The 22,284-nt window shown below is 39.7% G+C and overlaps 3 protein-coding genes across 5 annotated transcripts; 1 reads left to right on the forward strand and 2 right to left on the reverse strand.

The window, feature by feature from the left end:
• The first annotated feature begins 265 nt into the window (after positions 1-265).
• On the forward strand, positions 266-4,774 carry LOC138197590 (apoptosis facilitator Bcl-2-like protein 14). 2 transcript variants are annotated; one of them, XM_069148430.1, is made up of 7 exons: positions 266-455; positions 556-738; positions 1,659-2,246; positions 2,391-2,495; positions 2,810-2,871; positions 3,876-4,136; positions 4,315-4,774. In XM_069148430.1, exons 3-7 carry the CDS (start codon positions 1,667-1,669, stop codon positions 4,351-4,353), a joined length of 1,047 nt encoding a protein of 348 aa, XP_069004531.1. In that variant the 5' UTR covers positions 266-455; positions 556-738; positions 1,659-1,666; the 3' UTR covers positions 4,354-4,774. The 2 variants fall into 2 exon arrangements, with proteins under 2 accessions (XP_069004531.1, XP_069004523.1); XM_069148422.1 differs by having other exon boundaries at positions 266-738.
• A 2,313-nt stretch (positions 4,775-7,087) lies between these two features.
• On the reverse strand, positions 7,088-9,064 carry rplp2 (ribosomal protein, large P2). Its single transcript, XM_069152242.1, has 5 exons — positions 8,969-9,064; positions 7,768-7,891; positions 7,613-7,661; positions 7,409-7,510; positions 7,088-7,214 (listed from the first exon to the last, which is right to left on the reverse strand). Exons 2-5 carry the CDS (start codon positions 7,888-7,890, stop codon positions 7,138-7,140), a joined length of 351 nt encoding a protein of 116 aa, XP_069008343.1. The 5' UTR covers position 7,891; positions 8,969-9,064; the 3' UTR covers positions 7,088-7,137.
• A 1,125-nt stretch (positions 9,065-10,189) lies between these two features.
• LOC138197619 (adenosine receptor A1) lies at positions 10,190-14,475 on the reverse strand. Of its 2 annotated transcripts, XR_011178223.1 has the most exons (3): positions 13,951-14,475; positions 10,889-13,032; positions 10,190-10,770 (listed from the first exon to the last, which is right to left on the reverse strand). XR_011178223.1 is itself a non-coding variant. In XM_069148458.1 (2 exons), the coding sequence occupies exons 1-2, from the start codon at positions 14,304-14,306 to the stop codon at positions 12,393-12,395; spliced, it is 996 nt and encodes a 331-aa protein (XP_069004559.1). In that variant the 5' UTR covers positions 14,307-14,475; the 3' UTR covers positions 10,190-12,392. The 2 variants fall into 2 exon arrangements, 1 of the variants encoding a protein (XP_069004559.1); XM_069148458.1 differs by having other exon boundaries at positions 10,190-13,032.
• Positions 14,476-22,284: the final 7,809 nt, after the last annotated feature.

The following is a 22,284-nucleotide window of genomic DNA, read 5'->3' on the forward strand; positions in this document are numbered from 1 at the left end:
ATCTATCTATCTATCTATCTATCTATCTATCTATCTATCTATCTATCTATCCATCCATCCATCCATCCATCCATCCATCCATCCATCTATCTATCTATCTATCTATCTATCTATCCATCTATCTATCTATCTATCTATCTATCTATCTATCTATCTATCTATCTATCCATCTATCCATCCATCCATCCATCCATCCATCCATCTATCTATCTATCGCTCTCTCTCTCTCTCTCTGTGTCTCTGTGTCTCTCTCTCTCTCTCTCTCTGTTTCAAACCATTTGACTTGTGACCAGTTTCTTTTAAAAACAGCCTCTGAGAGGAAACGAACTGAGCGTTTACTTCCTGTAAAACGTGGCCGGGACGGAGGGACTTTTTTTTGTTTTTACAGCACAACCGAGAGCGAAGGTGAAACTGTAAACAAGCTCCGAGAGTCAGCTGACATCTTCGGCTCTCAGGTAAGGCCGGACGACAAATCATCATTTCCCGGCTCCCCCGCCCACTGCTTTTTTTTTTTTTTTTTTTTTTTTTTCTTCTTCTTCCTTACCATGACTGCAGGTGAACACAGGTGAGGAAGTAAGGCAGCCACGTGTCCAAAGATGGGCGGAGAAGGAGCCTGAGTGAGGAGGAAACCTCAGGAGTGCCTGAAGAACCACAGAACTTGCTTTTAACCGACCTGCTGCGAGTCACGTCGAGGACTGCTCCGATCTTTGAATTAAACGACTTTAGTGCGGGGTGAAGGTAAGTCCACAGTTACTGCAGCCTCGATCATTAAAGAAGTACAGTGCAGACAGTCAGTTCTGCTTTCGCGCTCCTTCCTCTTCTTCTGATTCTGGAGCAGTATGTTGCACGTCTACTACTGTACAACCCGAAGATCTAACGCGATTTAGACTTAATTTATTAAAAAAAAAAAACATAGGCGTATTAATTAAAGTACTGCTCAAGTCCACGTAATAAACAATTAAAGCAATTTTATAGATCAATAAGGAAAACATTTTTTTTTCAACATATGTGGTTAAAAGTTGAGCCAATAAGCGTTGACAGAAATTGAATGAGAACTGTAAAACTTGATTTTAAAATACTGTTTAAGCAGCTTTTCAACTGTAAATATTTGCTCATTTTCCAGGTTTACTTTTAGGGTTTGTGCTCCTGATCAGAAAAACAAGCCAAAATGCAAACTATTTTAGATCTAAAGAGCAGATTATACAGAAAATAATGATTGATTGCACCCTTAGCATCGCTTATTTGAACTGAAACGAATGATTCTTTTCTGTATTGATTTATCTTTTTAATGTTACCTTGATTAATTGATTATTAGTTGTCTAGAATTGTGAGAAATGCTTCCATTTTTCTAAAGCTCAAATGAACGTGCTCATTGCTTGAGTTTATCTGAACAACGCTCTTTAACCCAAAGATACTCCTTTTTATGATCACACAATGCAACAAAAGCAGCAGATTTTCCACAACTGAGAAGCCGGTGTTTCACCATCGTTTAGTTTTTAAATATAAATATTTTATGCGGATTACCTCGAAAGCTCTGCAGCACTGTCCCTCCATTTCTGAAATGATTTCTGACTTGAAAATGCACAAAATCTGACACACCAAAAAAAAAAAAAACACCCTGATAGTCTAATGTAGGTGTTTTGTTTTCTTCCTCTCAGAGCCAACCATGGAAACACAGACGGAAAAACAAAAGCCTGCAAACGGCCAGCTGATTTCGGTGCCTCGCAAGGACACCATCCGTCTGCTGGAGGTGTACGTCAAGCGGAGCCTCAGCGTAAACGATGGCATGGTTTGTGTTAAGAGGGATGAGATGAAACAAAAGTGGGTGACCATGCCCAAAAGGCACAGACGACATTCCAGCGACGGGGGATTAAAAGACGTCGAGTTCGTCGTGCTGCCCGTGCTCACGCCTGCGAAAAACCAGCCTGCGACGTGTCCCGAAGAATCGGAGAAACCAACCAGAAAATCGAAGAAAAAGAAGAAACCCTCGTTTTGGAAAAACGTATTGGGCTTTTTCTCTCGGAAGAGTGGCGACGACAACGACGAAGAGCAGGATGGTCCGTCAGAGGCGCCCGCGGCCCCTGAGGCCACAACCACCTGCCTGCCCGCGACTCCAGACATTGTACGGAAGAAGAGCACGATGAGAAAGTCCATCAAAAGAAGGTTCTCAAAGAAGCGACTGACTCTGACAAAAACAATCAAATCCGGTAAAGATCTCAACCTCGCTGACATCACCGGAGTTGAAGGTAAGCCTGGGGATCAATTAACTTTATTTCTGCTTTGATTTAATGTTGTTGTTTTTTTTTAATTTATGCAGAATCAGCAGAAACCTGGGGTCATATTACAGTTGTGAGAGTTGACTGACAAATAACCAAACGTTTGTCTTTCAGATGTGGTCAGTGTGGAACCGACGTACTCTTACTACGAGAAGGTGTCGGAGGAACTGGAAAAAATTGTCCACGAGGTCAATGAGGAAGTTGTACCTCTTTCAAATGGTAAGAGACCGTTTCGTTTTGATCTTTCATCAAAATGTGAAAGTGTGAAGTGCACTGCCTTCTTTGAATCATTTGAAGTTTGTAAGGTGTTGGCAGAAATAAAAGAAACCTAAGCAACCAATTACTTACTATACCAAATATGGAAGTGAACATTAAGTTGACTTCATGCATTTTTTTTTTTTTTTTTTTTAATCCATATTTTGGCTAATATACACTCATAACTGTAATGTTACGTAAAGCACTTCTGGTGTCATGACTACCTTAAGCTGTTTATTGCATTTATTATAGTCACCCCTGTATTTGTTTGGTCTCAGAGGAAGTAATCAACAGGATCGTCGCTTTGACCAAGGAGCAGGGCGACGCCATAGATGACAAGGTTGGCAACTATTGATATTATTCAAAATGTGAGCTCATAAAACCGATCATGCATTTAGTTTATTATTAAGGAGGCAAAAGGTGCTTCAAGAGTAAGCAAAAGCTCACAGAATATACCATAAAAAGTTTTATTAAGGTGGTACGTGCCAGCTCTGCGACACAACGTTTTGCCAAAGGGATTGTGTCACAGCAATATTTAGTGAGTCATTTTTAATGACCTCAGCATGAGTTAAATGTTTTTCTGCAGTGAACAGCGATGACAGGTTCAGGTGGAAGAGGAGCTAGGGAGGAAGAGGTTAGAGTTCACCAACAAGTCATAAAACCTGTTATGCAAAACACTGCATGTCATTTGGCACATTGGCATCACGGTGTGTCGAAACCATTATTTTTCATAAAAGTGATACTCGTGCGAGAGGTTTGTGTAGGACTGCAATCATCAGTCAGTGACAGAATATTATTTATTTAGTAAATAATGATCAGGCAAAACACGCCAAACATTTACAGCTCCTTGCACGTGAGGATTTCCTCCTTTTCTTTGTCGTATGTGATCGCGAGCGATCTCCGCAACTGGTTGGACAAAAACAACTCGTTTGTGTGTGCCGGTGTGGGCTTTAGACATTTACAGACCAAACAATCAATGCGGTGACAAAGTAAATGGCGGATTTGAATCAACAATGGAAATGTTCATCGGCTGCAGCTGTACTAAAGCTGCTTCAAAGCTTTCGGGTTTCTACAGCTGTAATTTAAGATTATTTAAACCTCGCCGATCGCCTTGATTTGTAGTCAATTGTGACTTTTCACATTATTTCCAAAGGTTTTGTGCGATGTTGAATTGCAGTTTTTAGCAGCAGTGTCATATGGGGTGTTTTTTGTTTTGTTTTGTTTTTTCTTCCTTTATTATGGATATCTATTTGCAGTAAAAAAAAAAATTTAAAAAAAAAAAATCCCCGGTAAGTCAAAGCACACTGTAGTTGCTGACAGCCCTCTTCTGCTTGTCTCCTCCAGCTGAAAGACAACCCCACCCTGAACAATTTCTTCCAGCAGATGACCTACACGTCCTTCCAGAAGCTGGCCGACGCGTGCCTGGAGAGAGAATCGTCGCCGACCCTCAATCCTCCCACCGTCCAAACAACGGCACCCGAGCTGGTCAAACTGGCCTTCACGCTCGACTTCACGGCGAGGATAGCCGGGCTCTCCAGACAGAATGTCGGCCACATCACTGGTCTGGGGAACCGGTACCTTAAGGACCGATTTGAATACACGCAGGTAAGGGAGCAGAAAAAAAAACCTAAATTCTTCTAATATTGAAAAACGTGTTTTTGATGAAAATGTTGACTTCGCTTTGCTTTGACTCTGAAAAATGACAGTAAAGCTTATAAGCAGTCACACGGAAAGAAAAGTCCCGGTACGAGGTTTGTTTTAAAACTCTTGTCGTCTCTTCCAGGCATGTACAGATCATCCCTGGGCCGACTGCGATCACTGATGCAAAAAAAACCTGCAAGTGACAACTTTACTACTTTTCTCAGCATCACGCGTGTAGCTAAAGTTGTGTCGCAAGCATTAGTTCCTCTTTACAAACAGCCACAATCACGCCCAGGCACCGATGCTCCGCAGGTTTGACTGTGCGCTTTTGTAGGGGAAGTGTTGACTTCTTTCACATGGGAAATCAACTTAGAAATTCGAAAGCACGAAAACAATATTTCAAAATGACATGAGGTGGCTCCGCAAGTACTTAAAACATGATGCTCTTTGGCCAAATTGAATTGAATAAGCTTTCACGAGTGTAAGCTGGACAACTATGTGCAATATTTTGTTAGAATTTCTTTGTACAGAGCTAATCTACTGTTAATTTTTGTTATGAATGCTGGCATTCATGTGACATAAATAAAAGATATTTAATGTTATTTTTTTTTTTTGTAGTTTTGTCATCATGAAACTGTATCTACACAACACGTTTTATCGTTTAATTGAACTTGTACCTCCGTGACTTTGCACTAAATGAAGCAATTTAAACTCGAGACTTGCCAAGATAGTTTCTCACTCTTTCAGGAAAATAATCCCCATTAACATTATTCCAAGAAATCCGTCCGTCTTCCTGTGAAATGTACTTGAAGGCGACAAAATGTCAAACAGCCAGAAGCCAGTATGTAGCTGCTGGGGCTTGTTTAGGTGATTACAAAGATATTTGGATGAGCATGTCTCTTCGTGTTCCTGTCAGTAGTGATCATGTTCAGCTCCAGAGAACGTTCTGGAAAGGGCTTCACAAAAGCGTCACGTCCACACGCCAAAACACAGTTTTGTTTATATAATTATTATAATTTAAAGTATAATAATTGAGTTAATTGTTTATTAAGGGTTTTGTCAAATTGAGCTTTTTTTTCAGGTCAATAAACAAACATTTTTACTTGAACAGGCCTCCAAAATTAAAATAAAGCCTTTTAAGTTGAACAGGTTGACATCTGCAGCGGGTGACAAGTCGACATTGCTTCCTTTTAAGGGGTTAAAAGCCAAAAAAAAGGTTGGGAAGCACTGAAAAATGACCTTGATTCGGCCACGCCTTTTGTAGTCTCACCGCTGAGTTGCTGAATGAACAATTCAACTCTTGTAATTGCCTGCAGCATGGGACTGTATTTTTTAAAAATAAGTGGATTCCTGGGAGACAAATTCAAATGTCATGGCAAGAACTGCTGCAACAACATGCGGTGTGGTTTGGTCTGCTGTTATGCAATCGATTATTCGTGATAAGAAACGTGTGCATGTGTATAAAGAAGATTGTGGACATTGCTAGGCAGAATTAATAATAAGATCGGCAGCGTACAAGGTGCTGCAGATCTTATTATTATGAGATGGAATGTATAAGTAACGTAATTAAAGTGTGCCATGATGGAGCAGGACCGACCGCCTGAATATCCGGCCGGAAATATATAACGATCTCGCGGGATTGTCTGTGCATCCGGTGCAGTGCATGCACTCGCATACTCCAGAGATACAGCGCAGGTTATTAGAGCAAAAATACAAAGGAACTGCTTGGTTAACATGTGCATTAACTGCTGCGTGACATAAACCACAGAAATAGAATTAGTTTTAGGGGAACCTTGACACAAAATCACTCCATAGACAATTGAATTATCTCACTTGTTTAAGTTGAGAGGAGCTTTTGTTGTTTTAAAGACAACATCGAGAGTTTAACTCGCTTACTTTGTTGACATTAACTCGGGTGTCTTGAGGACAAAAACGGGACGTGGAAGGAGGCGGGCAGTGAAAAAATGACAGTTGCATTTCTCCCAAAGATTGCTAAATGGCGTTGACGGATTCAGTGACTAATTAAGCTGTCATGCTATCAAAGCTGAATAAAAATGAAAATTACAACAGCTGAATTGTGCTGAGATTAATGACTCACACTTCATATGAACGCTTGGAATCACAATCTTGGCTCATGGCTGGGACAGTACACAAGTAATAAATAACATTAATGACAGCTCTGCTTCACCGAGGTTTCCCTGCACGCACAACACCAGGACTCTGCTTCTAGACAGCAGCTAATATTAGTGAATTATTATTAACTTCATTTACTGACAGAAATATCTATTGTGGACACTGGAAGTTAAACTTATGTTTGGGAGAGGAATACTACGATCGACTTGACCTCCTTCCCCTTTAAGTTGTTAAACCTGTTTCACAGGTTTTTGAACATCTTCAAATTTTTCCACACGTCTTTAATAACTAACAAATCTCATCTCCTTGACCATGACATTTAAGTTTTAGATCTTTAACTTGAGAATCATTTTGTTTCGTTTTTTTTTCATTCACTACTTAGATTAAGGGCCTGTTTTTACTGCTGCTCACCAACAATAAAGTCATTAAATACATGACGACAACTAAAAACTCAGTGAATTGTGGAGTGGCGAGTTTCTAATCCCGTTTTCAGTGTTTGGCTCACTGTTTTTCCCTTTAAGACTGTGCTGTTATGTGGTTTCAGTTACCTAACCAACAGGATGAGCGACTGACCACATGCAGGGTCTGGATTGCCTAATAATGATCAGTTGCCGAGTCAAAACTATTTTTAGTAGGCAACAAAAAAAGCGCTCAATCATCAAGCCCCAGACAATTTATTTCTGCAACACCTAACTGTAATATCTTTAGGAATAATTACCTTTGCACAGTCATATTTAAGTAAGAGCTATTTTAAAATCAATTAAAAGACAAGGAGACAGTGATTTGTGTAAACCTTTTACATTTTTATTGCTTTTGAAACAGAGAAGGAAGATTAATCAAAGAGTCCGAAACCCATATCTTCGTCTGACTCCTCTGATTCCTCTTTCTTCTCTTCCTTTTTCTCTTCCACTGTAAATGAGGATAAAGAAAAGCAGTCAATGCTGAGCGAAGTCAGCAAGAACAATTAAGAGATGGCATCGTGGCCTCTGCATTGCTATACAAGTACAACAGCATACGCTTTAATGCCAATCAGAACTTCAGGCAGTCTTACAAAAACATCTTGTCATTAATAAAACGTAAGAATGATGGATGGATGTCCTTACCAGCAGCAGGTGCAGCCCCAGCTCCAGCGGCCCCACCAGCAGCAGCAGCGGCAGGTGCCGCCACAGCACCACCTGCTGGTACGGAGGCTAACTTAGAGAGGCCTGCAGAAAGAGGAAAGAAAAAAAAAACAAAAACGAATTTTAGCCAACTTTTACGTATGACATCATGAACTCAACAGTGGTGTTTTACTGAAGGGCCTTTACCTGAGTTCATGACTTCATTGATGTCTTTCCCTTCCAGCTCACTGATGACCTGCAGAGAATAAAAAAGGTTCAACCACGGAGCATTTTCAGTGGAAAATAAGTCGGCAGTTTTGTTGGGGGGGGGAATCGCGTGTTGTAATGCGTAAGTGTGAAACCTTATTTAAGCGTTCGTCATCGGCCTCAATTCCCACGCTGCCCAAGATGTCCTTGATGTTTTTTGCGGAGGGGCTGGTGTTTCCACCGAGCACAGCAAGGAGGTAAGCGGCCACGTAACGCATTCTGCAGGGAGGACACAGGAAATTACAGGTGAACAATCTTTGATGTACCTAAATTCAGTCTACCAAAGTAAAAGAATAATATAACACCGCGTGTCTCGACATCGATACTTTCACGTTTTAAAACCTCCTCGAACTTTGTCATTGAGACTTTATTCAAGCGAGTCAAAACACAAACAACTGAAGACGACTTTACAAGTCTTTTAAAAAAAAAAAAGTAAGCTCATTCTCCAAACATCTAAAATAGCCAAGTTCATAATTTGAAGCTAAAAATGACAAATACGACATGATCACATTTCTGCACGTTTACTGTTGTTGTTTTTTTTTTTTACATCTAATATAATTGGAAACTGGACATCTTTGGGATTTGGACTGTTTGTTAGACAAAACAAGAAATCCCAAAATATAAATTTGTCTTTAATGTCTTAAAATTTGTCATAATAAAATGCTGTCCCCATTCTCTAGATTTATTGTGGTCTAAATGATTCCCTAAGGAAAAGAATTATGAAATTTGATCTATGGCACAAAAAAAAAAAAAATAACGTTGCAACGAATGGTTTCATTATGAATTGTGCTGCTAATTATATTCTTATTTTCCTTTCCCAAAGAAAACAGTGGTAGCCAGTATTATTCTGTCTTTCTGAAACACCCTGAATGACAACAACACTGTTTACGGTCGTACCTATAATGGCCACCAGGAGGCTGACGCGCATGCTCGGTGGGTATATTTATAACCATTTCTCACACCGCACTTTAATACGACGCCGGATTGAAATGACACACCGAATAAAAACGCCGTTGCTGGAGTTTGTAGTTCACAGCCGGGACCAGTGGTCGGGACAAGTCTCGCAGCGTTAAATCGTTTTGATAGTGACACGTGGGGATTCACAGACGGGACAGCATGGCGCCCAGTGTTTTCGTCTGCTGCCGTCCTCCCCGTTTTGTGACGGTGCGCCAGTCAACAACGACGCAGTTACCGCCTGTCACAACAGCCGTTGAGTATGCGTAATGTTAAACAAACAGAATGAGGGACAAATTAGCCGTAACGACGTAAGTTTAAATGATGGACATTTGGACTTACTTTTAAGTCTAAACAGACACGAAACGTCAGTCACGCTCGGAAATCCGGAAGAGGCAGAGGGGCGGTAACGGAAGTTGTAGAGTTGGGAGTGCCTCGATTTCATTGGTCTATTTGGATGACAGACGCCTACGTCACCATTTCAATGAAAAGTGTACATGACGAAAAGAAATCTTAAATATAAAACGTGTCCCATTTTTGACTGCGGCTTCATGTGTTCAGTGTTTAGATTAAGATATATTTGAAGACGTTGTTTTAAGATGCTGTTATTTAAACGATAGTTTGTATGGCAATGAGTATTTATTTTTTTTATCATAGTTTTTGTTGGAAGTAATGTGGTAGATAAACTTTCAATTAAACACTGTAAGAATTTATATATGCATGAGTAGGATTTTTTTTTTTTTTTTTTTTTTTTTTTTTACCTTTTCTCCTTCGCTTGGACCTCCCATTGGACCACTCTGTTTTTGCTCTTAAAATATGTTTTACATGAAGTTGCAGTTCTTGGTAGCTTGAAATTTGTAAAATTGCTTACATAACTGCGTCTACTCTGCACTCTATAGCTTGTCTAAAAGTTTTTTAAATTGTTATTTAGAGTACACGATGTAAAAATTAAAAGAAACGTGAGAAACAGGGCATGATAATTTCATTTTACAACTGTAAACGACATGTGTCTTTCGAAAGTAAACATCTCAAACTAAAAATCTATTTCTATTTCTAAAGATATTATCAAATTTGTGTGATAACTATAGACCAAAAGTAAATGTATTTGAAAAACTACAATATGCCACATTAAAAGGGAAAGCAAATAATGGAAATACGTAAGTAAAGAAACTGAAACTGTACAATAATTGACTACAATTAGATTGAGACGTTTTCATGGCTCCCCTTAGTGACACTTAAATGGTTTTAAATTTGTCATTTAAATCACACTGGGAACAAACTTTGGAAGTAGGCTGTGATATGCATGCTGCAATGTCATCAGCCTATAAAATAGTTGTAATCATGTTAAAACTATTCAGCTGGCTGTTTCATGTAACATGAATGCAGCAGCTGCCCTGCATGTACCACAGTTACAATTAAAATGAAAAGTCAAGTGATCACTTAGTTGATTTGGGATATTGAAAGAAAAAAAACCCAGATGTTACGAATCATCAATAATATGTAACAACAGTGGTGTGTAATGTGCTGCTCTGAGGATAGTGCAATGAGGAAATTACAATACGATACAATTCAATATTTATTCCCATCCGTTCAAAATGAAAAATAATGTTCCAGAATAACTAATACATATCTCTAGTTAAGATATATCTAGAAACGGATTCTTTACTGAGCATTCATAAAAACACATTTTCCTTTTGTATTTAGAAAACACAAAAAAGTGATGTTACCATTAAGTGATCAGCCTCTTTCAACAATCTATAACTCAGCCAGCTCCTCATGTTTGTCCTGCGTGAAGAGCCAGTTGAACAAAAAGACCACTGAACTTGTCACAGTCTCTCCAACCTTGTTCACCTTTGACACATACCAGATTTTATAGCCACACTCTATGAGCAAAGCAACAACAAAAATGGCCAAAAAGCCGAGGAAGATTCGATCCATGCAATAGTTTGCCTTTTCTTTGAAGGTCCACTGCTTCCACGGTAGCGCACGGCGAGCTTCTCCATGTTTGCTCAAGTGTAGCAAGAGTTCATGTTCGCTTTCCAGCTCTTCCTCTGGAGCCTCTGGGTCTTGGCTATCCTCTGCCATATCACTGTCAGCCATTTTCTCGTGGTTTAGGGTTTTGAATTTCAGTTTCCTTCTATTATCTGAGAAATTAAAAAATTAAAAAATCAAGATATTAAAATTACTTCTGAAAACTGAAGTAGAGGATGTTACTTAGATGCATCAAAATAGCTTTCTTAGTGCCAATATAAGAAGCCTTACCTTGAAGAAGATTAGTCCTTTTGATGGGATGGAGCGTAGCTAGACTCACAAAATTGAGTCTCTTGGCTTTTTGTCTCCAGTATTACACCATGCTATGTCCCCTCAGCACTTGTAAGGCCACTGGCCACTGGAGTGTCGTACGAAGGCAGTAAAATGCCAAGTTGGTTATGCTGTACCTACCTCACTAAGATGAGGGCTGGGGATTAGACCAGACTCAGCAGTTTCAAATCCCTCAGCGAGGATGAAGGTGACAGATGGTAATGTATTTATTGATGTGATTGTGATTGAGGGACAGACAGAGATAAAGAGATAGAAGGTGAAGCTTTTACATGTCTGAGTTAAATGAATACCTGAAGACCACAGCACAAAACCCGGTGGTATCAAATCACAAATCATTTCAAGATGCAAATTCTAAACCTGATAAGACTTTTTCTTTTATGAGGTCCTGAGTGGATGTAGTAAGACTGAAATCTGGTAGAAGTCTAATTGATGACAAAGTAGAACTGATGCAGCTTTACTGGAACTTCAGCTTTAGAGTTGGAATAAATCACTTCAGTGGGATATAATGTTCTGTGGTAATTTACTCAAATGCACTGCAGCCTTTTCCCCCTTTCTGCTACAGCTTGTGAAATATGGCTTAAACGAGCTGAATTAACTGAAGAGGTCCCTGCATGCTGTTATAAAGACTTATGGCTGAGTTGCTTTGATATTGCCAGTTTTCTTTCATTTAATGTAATGACTTAATTGTTCATTTGCATTACGAACAGGGCCTTTTCACTTCTCTGGAGATTGAATGGTTTCCGTGAAAAATGTAGAACAGTGTACTCTCCATTGACCTTTCTCCTTTTTTTCATGTGACTCCTCAAAAATCGAATGTAAAAATGTTCAAATTAATTCTAAATCTAATCTCTTCAACCAGTCCAGGTTGAAATATCTAACGTGTGATGGATTGAAATGAAATATTGGACAAATATTGATAATTTACACAGAATGAATGACTGGTGATCTCCGACTTTTCCTCGAGCATCACCAGCTGGTCAACTTTTCATTTTGCCCAATAGCTGCAAAATTATTGTTGTTACGTGCTCGGTAGGCTATCAAATGTTCACAGGCCAAGTTAGCATTTAGCTCAACCGACAGAGCAGACTCTTAATCCTCTTTAAAGTTTATTTCAATTTGATGTTTGTGTAAATTAAGAGCTGTAAGATTTGTTGGCCAAATGAAGAAGTTATCCATTTTTATTCTGGTGAACTCTCCAACAAGCTTTTCGAACATGAAATGTTTGTCGTATCACTTATCGTGTCAACAAACACATTGCAATTCAATATGAATCAATTAAGGAAGCATTGACTGAAAACAAATTTATGAACAGTGAGGGGGGGGGGGGGTATAATTTTTTTCCCCATGATTGAAGGCTCATTTGACCAAGATTTGAGTCAAAGAAATGTGAATGCTACAGATATGAACGTGTCCCAAAGCTCAAAAAGGAGTGTTGCAGTCCTCGTCACAGGTTTACATCCACTTTCTTGGTCAGGACTGGTGTGCTGGTGGTGGGGCACGAGGTGGGCTCTGCGGGTTTACGTAACATGCAACGGCGAGTGATTTGGATCAGAGTGGCACGGAACCGCTTTATCCTGAATGCATAAACCATCGGGTTCAGAGCTGAGTTCACATGGGACATGAAAATCCCGATGTACATGGCAATCTTGGGTATGTGACACGTTGGGCAGAAGAAAGTGATGCAGTTCATGATGTGTATTGGCAGCCAGCACACAACAAAGAGGAAGACCACCAAGGCCAATGATTTGGCCAGCTTCAGCTCCTTCCTATAATACCGTTCCCCATCACAGGTGGCCTCAGCACGGCGGTTAAGCTGCCGCCGGATCACCCGAAAGATCTCCCCGTACAGGGTGATCATTATGGTCAGTGGTACCACCACCCAGCCGAAGAAATTAAAGTACACCATATAATCCATCCTCATGACAGCTGTGAACTCGCAGACTATCTCATCAGAGCTGCTGAGGTTTCCTTGTGCGTCGTGGTTATTCCAGCCGATCATCGGAACCAATCCAGTGAGGAAGGACAGGATCCAGCACAGACAAACTGCCACATATGCCCTCTCCTGGGTCACTATTGTGGTGTACCTGAGCAGTGTAATTAGAGAAGAAATAACAGGTTTTCTAATCACCTAAATGCACACACTAATAGTTTTTCTTTAAACAAATGTCTTTGTTACTTTCCAGAAGTAAGCATATGTTTCTCAAGTGCCAGCTGTTGACATCAGGATCCAACTGGTAAACAAAAGGTAGTGTGGGTGACTGCCAAATCCCTTAACAAACAGTGCCTATGTCAGTTATTTAGGCAGACAGGGACATTTTAATTTTCTTAAAAGCTTTTGATGTCCAGCCCATTGATTTGCAATTGAGCAGGAAATGATCTATGGTGCTACTGTTTGTCAGACATCAGCACTGAGAACCACTTCCTCTTGACTGACACTTAATCCTCTCTAATGATAAAGACAACAAAAAAAAGAAACTATTGGTAAAAGTAACAGAAAATTAAGTGGTTTGCTATTTGACAAAGTTCAGTTTAATGAGAACATTTTGCTTCCACGGGAGGTATTTCACTTAACTTAAATTATATGGGAAGAGATACATGCCGTACAACGCAGTATCAATTTAGTTTATGTGATAATTATATCGGCCAATGAATATATTGCACTTATGCCATCAGCATGTTGCCGACTCGTTTGGATCATCCTTTATTTTGAGCAAGAAAACAGCAATGAAGTGGAACGGGCAGTCTCAACCATTCAAGGATGATGCTGACATCCACTTCCTATATTTGTGAACATTTTGTTGTTCTTACTGTAAACAGACCATCATGTATTATATTAATACTAGAATTTTTCTAGACACTATCATCACAACATTTACAATCTAACACAATGACAACCAAACTAACACATATTTTCTTTTATCTAGTTAATATCTGCACTCAGAAAAAGAAGTTGCACTTTTCTACGTATAGTGTAACCAACCGGTTGTGCATCAGTTCCTCACCTGGTGGGAATCTTGACTCGCAGATATCTGTCGAAGGCTATAGCCAGAAGGGAGAGGATGGAGCTCTGGGTGATGATCAGCAGCAGGCAGGAGAGGAAGAGGCAGGTGTAGAACTGAGTGTTAAATCCCAGACTGATGATGATAGCCAGAGGGATGACCAAAACTCCCACAGCGATGTCCGCCACGGCCAGAGACACAATGAAGCAGAAGGTGGTGTTACGGAGAGCCCGGTTCACGCACACCACCAGCACCACTAGCACATTCCCCAGCACAGAGGCCAGGGCGATGGCTGTCTCTATGGAGATGTACATCATGTCCACATGCTCCCGAGGCTTGATGCCAGGAGAGACAGACATTTTTGCTCTTCACAGATCTCACTTACCTTTTCTCAGATTGTAAAAAAAATAGTTGGTGGAGCTACTTCTCTCCACTTAGGGTTTCGCTTCAGCAAAAGCATCTTCCATTATGGATGTTCTCTAGCTGAGAAGGGTACCAGCACATCACCACTCTTCTACATCCGTACTCTCTCGCTCTCCTCCACTCACTCTCCCACCACAGCAAACACGAGTCATAAAATCGAGGGGAGGGACTTTTATTTCTGCAGTATCCTCACACACTGTACCCTGCAGCAATAGTTTTTTGCTCACATTAAGTGCATGTGTATGCTCATGTGTATGGGTTTTTAAGAGGACCTGTGGTCTGTAATATCTGGGAAGATGCATTTTGACGAGGACATTAAACATAACAAGCCTCAGGCGAAGATACATTTTGCATTACTTGATTTGATCTTATTACACATTTATCAATATCACCATTTGCGCAAGTAGAAGATGCCAAAGTTTGAGAAATAGTGTCGGTATTATTCAGCAGTCAAACTGTCAAGGTTCTTGTAAAATGGCCTGCTCAGTATTATGTTGACAATTCTTCAGGGACACTTCAAGAATCCTTGTTAATAATGTTTGTTTGTAACTGTTGTTTTAAAATTTTAAATCCAGAAGATACGTTATTATCTGACTTTTTGAACTCTCAAATATTTATAGTCTTTTCAAAAAGCCTGTAATGATCACTTTCACAGTGACAGTAAGGGCCAAGGAAGTCACAGCTTCCGGCTTGTTATCTTTGGACTAGCTTCCTTTTGGTCTTCATGCTAAAATAATCTAAATAGCTGATAAAACTACTTATGTCTTGGAGAGTGAGGAAATTGTATAAATCTTCTCATCTAAATCTAATCAAGACCCACGTGTCAGACTTCTTGGAGGAAATACGTGTATAATATAAACAATCTAATTTAATATAGATTTTTATGCTTTAATAAATGTTGGGTCAAGCTCTTTGTCTTCAGCCTGTGTCGTCTGGGTCGATTATGATTAGAATAATCGGCCCAGAATAATCATATTCAGCGAGACTGGAGCCTCTTCTTGTCTGAAGGATCCTCTACCTGAAAGAGGTGCGGTTAATTGGAGTTATGACAGATTTATAGTGGTTGGGAGCCCATTCATCACTTATTCCATCGACTAGCTGTAATATTAGGCAAACAACAGACTTTTTAAGTTTTAGATTAAAATTCAATCTAGTAGATGCAAAAAACATCTCTCATCTTTGAGCCGCTGTAATGTTATACAATGTTTTGATGCACATTTTTTTAATTACTGACAAATATTTTACTGTTACAAGTTCACAGTTGATTGCAATGGCACACTTTTTCCCATTATATCTATTATTCTTCATTATCACCCCCCCCCCCCAAAAAAAAAAAAAAAAAAAATGCACCTTTCTATAACTTGGACTTCGACACAAACTACTCACAAAGACTTAATATAATGTCCATCTGGGGATGAAAAGACTTTGGCAGCAAGTATCACTGAGCAAGCAATCACTGAGATGGTTTTTAGTTGCTTAAGGAAGCAGATTCAATGTCTGCTTGTGAATGTTTTCAATCAGATCACTTCACTTTAAAGAAAGCGATGACTCAGGATGTTGTATTGGGACATTGCGATCTCAGGCTTCGGTGTCTGCATTAGCGTCTTCATGGGCGCACACACTGAATCAGTTTTATTAGGCCTCTGTCATAGCAGACATTCATTATCACTTCTGGAGACACAAGAACTGGTCTTTGTTGCTGATGGCTTGTCTTTTTTCCCTCTTAGATTAATCCAGTAGTGTAAAATTAATCATCTGTGGCAGTGAGGATACACATGAACAATTAATGACCAATGAGATATTACTTTCTTTTGCTTCATACATTTTTTTATTATCAATTGTGAATAGGCAACCCTATCAGATTGTTATGGATTGATTTTGTTGGCTGTGTATAGTTTTCGCATGTGAACATGAGCATGACCACAACTTCTTGTATTACTTTGCAAAAACGTAGTCCCAACCTATACTTGGCTCTACATTTCCTACACGTCCTCCGGAAGAAACGGCAAAATTTGTCTATTTCCACTGACTCCCAAAACAACATAAACAAATGTTTTCAGCACCCCCTGTAGGACCGACACGCCCTGATGTGACAGAATGGGTAATTTGCCAAAACAACACAATTACCCTACAGTAACAGCAAGAGGCATACCAGATGTTTGTTGTCACGGTAGCAATAACAAACACGTTGTTAACTCTGAGAAACAGTGACAGTTAGGTTAGGTTTTAGTCACCAAAATGACTAAAAAAAAAAATCATTGATTTTTTTTTTTTTTTTTTTAAAGTACATTAGTTAGGAAAGTTACAAGTGACGTAAGTAACGCTACGTACATGAGTTAAATATGTTACACAAGTACATTTTTCATGTACAAGCTTCCTGAGTTTGATCCATCCAAACAACCCCTGACCTCCACCATAAACCGACTCTATCACTACTACGTCCCCTGACTTCCTCCTGAGCTTCCGTTATAATCTCCACGGCCACTCCAGGTTGTCTTTCTAAATATTGCTAATGTAAACTCTGTTAGAAAAATCAGCCTATGTTGTATTTTTCTGGTGAGTTTGGCTGAAAACAGAACTCAAGGTTCTTGTAATCATTGATCCAGGAGAATTCATCAGAAAATGACATGTTACAGAACTGAAAACCATAAGCAGATACTGTCAAAGGCCACTGTGTGATATATAGGCTATATGTATCATAATTTCTCCTATTGATATTTCTCCTGTCGTTGGTTGTGCCACACAATGTAATTATCCATAGACAGAAATTAATTTGATTATGGTCTTGTAGGGATCCGCTTGCACATGTGCCACAGCGATTACATGACAGTAAAAGCTTCTATTACCGGTTCCAATTAACAAAATTATTGTCAGCCTCCTCACTGAGCACCCTAGTTTAATGTAGAATTTATTTCACCCAGACATAATGAATCCACTGCGCTGCTGTTTCTATGTCTCTATTGATCTGTATACCTCGACAGTTTTCCAAGAAGATGTGTGTTCCAATTAATTTACTGAATGAAGGTCAAAATAAAAAGGAGGTGACTGTGAATGTACAGTGCGATGGGGATAGTATAACCAGCTTGTGTACTAAGCTTTAATGGACATGTGCAAACACAATTATCAGCACATTAATTGGCTGAAGCAGGAATATTTCACTGTGCTCACTGAAAATATCATTTTAAGAGGCGAGTCTATTAACATGATTTGTGACATCACAAATATTCTTGAAGCCAATCTCGGTCCAATTTAAATTACACAAGTGTGACGTGGAAACACAAAGCCTCCAGTGCACATGCACTGAGACCGGACACTACAGTGACGTAAAAGGCGACACAACTTGATTTCTATCAAATATAGATTCTGTAATTTTAATGAATAAAAAAAATAGTAGATGTAAAATTAGGATTTTTACAATTTTAGGGATTTTTTTTTTTGGGGGTGGAAAAACTCAAAACATACTTATACTGAAAATACAGCCTTCTTTAAAGAGGGTTATTTTATATACATTTAAAAACAGGTGTGGAGGGAAACACTCCATAAGTGCAGAAATATAGCATATGTGTAAAGACAAAAACTGACATAAGGGGAAAGCACCAACATAAAAGGAAGCACACTTAAAATGCAGAATCAGAGCAATCACAAAAATACATGTAAAAGTGAAAGCACCAAATTATAGGGAAAAAAATTGCTGCATTTCTGCATTTTACATTACATTTAGAAAAATCTCCCCTCGGGGATTAATAAAGTAACGATATATCTATCTATCTATATATTTTATGTGCTTTGAACTCAGGGATAAATCAAATAAAATGTGTATGTTTCCAACAATTTGAGAAGCAGGATTAGTAATTTGTGCGCACTTAATGAAATAAGCAAAACATTGTAGTCTACCCGCCAGGCCCTGCATTGTCAATACTGTACTACTAAAAAAAATGACCACCCTTACCTCACCCCCCTCCCTCCCTCCCTCCCTCCCCTCGTGCTCACGCACAGAAACGTGCAACCCAAGTGACGTCAAGCCACCTGGTTGAGCGCACCTGCACTGCAGCGAATGCTTTTTCATGGAGATGGCGAACCGGCGGTAAAATGCTGCAGGGATATGTTTTTTTTTTTTTTTTTTTTTAAAGTGGCCATTTGATGTGGTTTTGTAGGACCTTGGAGGACGTAGCGCACCGAGGAAGATTTTGGAGATGCTGTTGATTGGCTCGGAAGTTTTGGAGACAGTTGCAGCTCGCTGGTCGGTTCCTCTGGTGAGTCTGTTTTGATTCTTTAAGCACTTTAAAGCTGGTGTTGTGTGTAGGTTTTTCTAATTTATCTGTTTATTTTTTTCTTCTTAACTGGCTTCAGTTTTTTTTTTTTTTTTTTTTTTTTTCATGCACTTCAAATGTTTACAAGGTCCGACGTGTGGTGTTTGTTTCCTGTATGACTTCTTTTTCTCTCTCGTTAAGACCCCTGTTGTCTGTTGTTAGTGTTACAGTCTGGTCAGCATTTATCCATTATGAGAACTCGAGAAGATTGTAAAGAAGCATCTTTATAAAAAATAAAAAATAAAAATAAAATAAAAAAAAAAAGGGTAAATGCCGCCAAAGGCTCTTCTTTCCAGCTAATATTATGCTAACAGCCTTAAGCCTGCAAGATGCTCGCTGCTCTTCTTTCCTATTCTGAAAAATGTTAATTAAAGCAGGGCAGAGTAGACAACTTCAAACTCTGAAGATATTAATTGCACTGCTGTTGTGTTTCATGCACATACAACTTCACCCTGCATATTTATTAATTTATGATTTACAAGGAATGCTTATTTTGAAGTTGGAATCAATCATGTGCATCACTGTGATGTAAAATTTACAATGACATGGAAGTACAATGATAAAAAGCATGCAACCCAACAGGAAAGAGTCAATTCATTTTCTTTGACTTTTAGCACATTTACTTGGGATACATTGTCAATAAATAAATACACATGATATACATTGAATACAGCAGGCTTACCTGTCTTCAAATGATGTCATTGGTATTTAATTTAACTTGGACACTGATGTGACCTGGAAAGTGGTTTTGTCTTGGTGTAATATCGGCATACTACACCGGAGAGGCAACAGACCACTGTAGAATCGGGATATGGCCCTGAGCCAGAAGTGGGACATCATTGGGCACTTTTGGCTCTCGGGCTGTGGGATATTTTTTGTCACCGTTATTGAAGTGGCTTTACCTCCCACCACGTAAAGTACCTTCTACAGTTTCAGTTACAGTTTCACTTTTCGTAGAGTTTCATTTCATTTATGAAAGGGTCGAGCTGCTGGAGGGCTTTGTGTGTGCTAACCAAGCAGAATTTGAGCAATGGGCACTACTGGAACAACCAACTGACTCATCATTGCCAAGTGGCGTCTTTGTAGATTGCCGTCTCATCACACTACCAAAGCATGGTCCTTATAAAGTTCCAGTGCTACTCCATAATGAGACGAGTCACGACATTACTCTGCCAACCAACTGTGTAATTGCAGAGCTAGTTACCCCTGATTGTGTCATCCCAAACCCTATGCCAGAAGAAAGGAGTGACCAAAAAACATCTGCTAACTGTTGCCCAGCAGCAAGCTACAGACCCAAAGCCTGCTTTGAGTTTTGACTTTGGTACTTCACCTCTCACTGAAGAATGGAAACAAAGAACTACTCAAAAGTTGAACACTTTTTCTGATGTGTTCTCACACCACGATCTCTACTTTGGTCATGCAACCGAGATCCAACATCACACACATCTTAAAGATGAGACACCATTCAAACGGAGATCTCGACCCATTCACCCTCAAGATTTTGAAGCAGTAAAAAAGCATCTTCAAGCTCTCCTTGATGCGTCATCAGCGAGTCCGCATCCCCATTTTCATCACCTATTGTAGTAGTGCGGAAAAAGAATGGTGATGTCAGACTTTGTGTGGATTATTGGAAGTTAAATCTGCAGACCATCCGTGATGCTTATGCTCTTCCAAACCTAGAGGAGTCCTTCTCAGCTCTTGCTGGATCTCAGTGGTTCTCTGTAATGGACCTCAAATCAGGATATTATCAAATCGAGATGAATGACGCAGACAAACCAAAGACAGCTTTTGTGTGCCCCTTTGGGTTCTATGAATTCAATCGAATGCCCCAGGGAATGTAGAATTAGAGACCACTAGAGACCCACTAAAGACCAAAAGGCCAGCACTGTAGCAAAGTGCCTGTGGGAACATTTCTTAGTCCATTATGGCTTTCCTGAAAGACTCCACAGGGAAGAGATTTTGAGTCGCATACCATCCGAGAACTGTGTTCCCTGTTAGGGATACGGAAGGTTCGAACCAGTCCGTATCACCCCAGAGGAAATCCAGTGGAGCGCTACAACCGGACCTTACTCAGTATGTTGGGTACTTTTAAAGAACAAAGAGAAATCCCATCGGCGGGATTTTGTCAAGCCCTTCACACATGCATATAACTGCACAAAGAATGATGTCACAAGTTTCTCCCCATATGAATTAATGTTTGGAAGACAACCCCGGCTGCCAATAGACATAGCCTTTGGACTACCTGTCACCAACAAACAGCACCTCTCACATTCGCAGTATGTGAAAAGGTTGAAAAGCCATCTTGAGGAAAGCTACCAAGTAGCTGTCAACCAACAATATACCTGGTCACCAAGCAAAGGGGGGATATTCCTGTATATGCTCTGAAACCAGAGAAAGGCGATGGGCCGCTGCAGACCCTGCAGAGACATCTCTTGCTCCCTTGTGGTTTTCTTTCGCAAGCAGACGAAGAGGAGGTACCTCAGCGTAAGCTTCACCAGTAAGCCTCAGAGACCACAGACTCGACTGAGTGCAATTCAACCGGAAGGTTGCAATTTCACTGAAAAGGATGCTGAAACCGACTTTTAGTTTGCGCCATCACATGAGATGACAAATACACATATTATCAAAATCTAGCATCCAGCAGAGATGCTGGGGGGGGGGGGGGGGGGGGGGGGGGTGTATGTGCAATAACTCTATGCAGACCAGTCAAAAGAATGCTGATAATAGGGATTACAGATCACAAAGTCAAGCTTTTGAAATGATAACACCCACTTTAGAGTAGTGAACATGCAGCGGGATGTGCATGGTATTTAAGAGGGGAGGGTGTAACCCAGTAGTAAAACTGTGCGGGTTATAGTATGTTTCATTTGTTGTTGTCTATTTGCTAAACACAGTGTCAATTATAGCCACTTCGTTCAGACGTAGTTCTCTTTGGCTATATCAGGCAATGCAGCTTTCTGACCAGTGTTTCAGGTTGGATGGTGAATTATACATACAAACATTTCTATGCATTTAAAGTACATTGATTGTACTTAATGTGTTGTTTTTGCTGTGGTCACTCGAGATCTCAGGACAAGCTGTTGTGTGGATGGACAGGTGATTTTGTTGTCCCTCTTTTGATTGAGTATTTATTTGTATGAAATTGCTTGATAGAAGCACTTTCAGCAAGTACTTCCTTGTTGCTTGCACATCTTTTTTGCTCTCGTGCCAGCTCAGTAAAATTCTCATAACATTTATGCTGGTTAAGGAAGTGAAACTGGTGACGATGTGACTGCTGCACTTGTACACTGGAACTCGCTTTTCCCTGATCATACGATGGTATGTTGGTATGTTGTCCGGTCAGAAATTTGTAATTCACTTTTCTTCTCATAAAATGGGAAATACTTTAAACCAGCCTTTGTATATTAAGCTGCTGACTGTATCAACATATTAGAAAAAGTTCCATCAGCCATAATTAGTTTTATGTTCAAAATGCATGAGAGGAACTGAAATCAAAAATAAAATTTTTTTTTTACTCTAACATGTACAAAAAGTTTGGTTAAGGAAGTGAAAAAATAAATATCATTTGGTTTCAAAAGGTACAACCTTAACCTAAACCAGAAAT

The sequence above is a fragment of the Embiotoca jacksoni genome, unplaced genomic scaffold, assembly GCF_022577435.1.
Source record: "Embiotoca jacksoni isolate LCO1_2020_lvr unplaced genomic scaffold, fEmbJac1.0.p SCAF_1, whole genome shotgun sequence".
Classification (NCBI taxonomy): Eukaryota; Metazoa; Chordata; class Actinopteri; family Embiotocidae; genus Embiotoca; species Embiotoca jacksoni.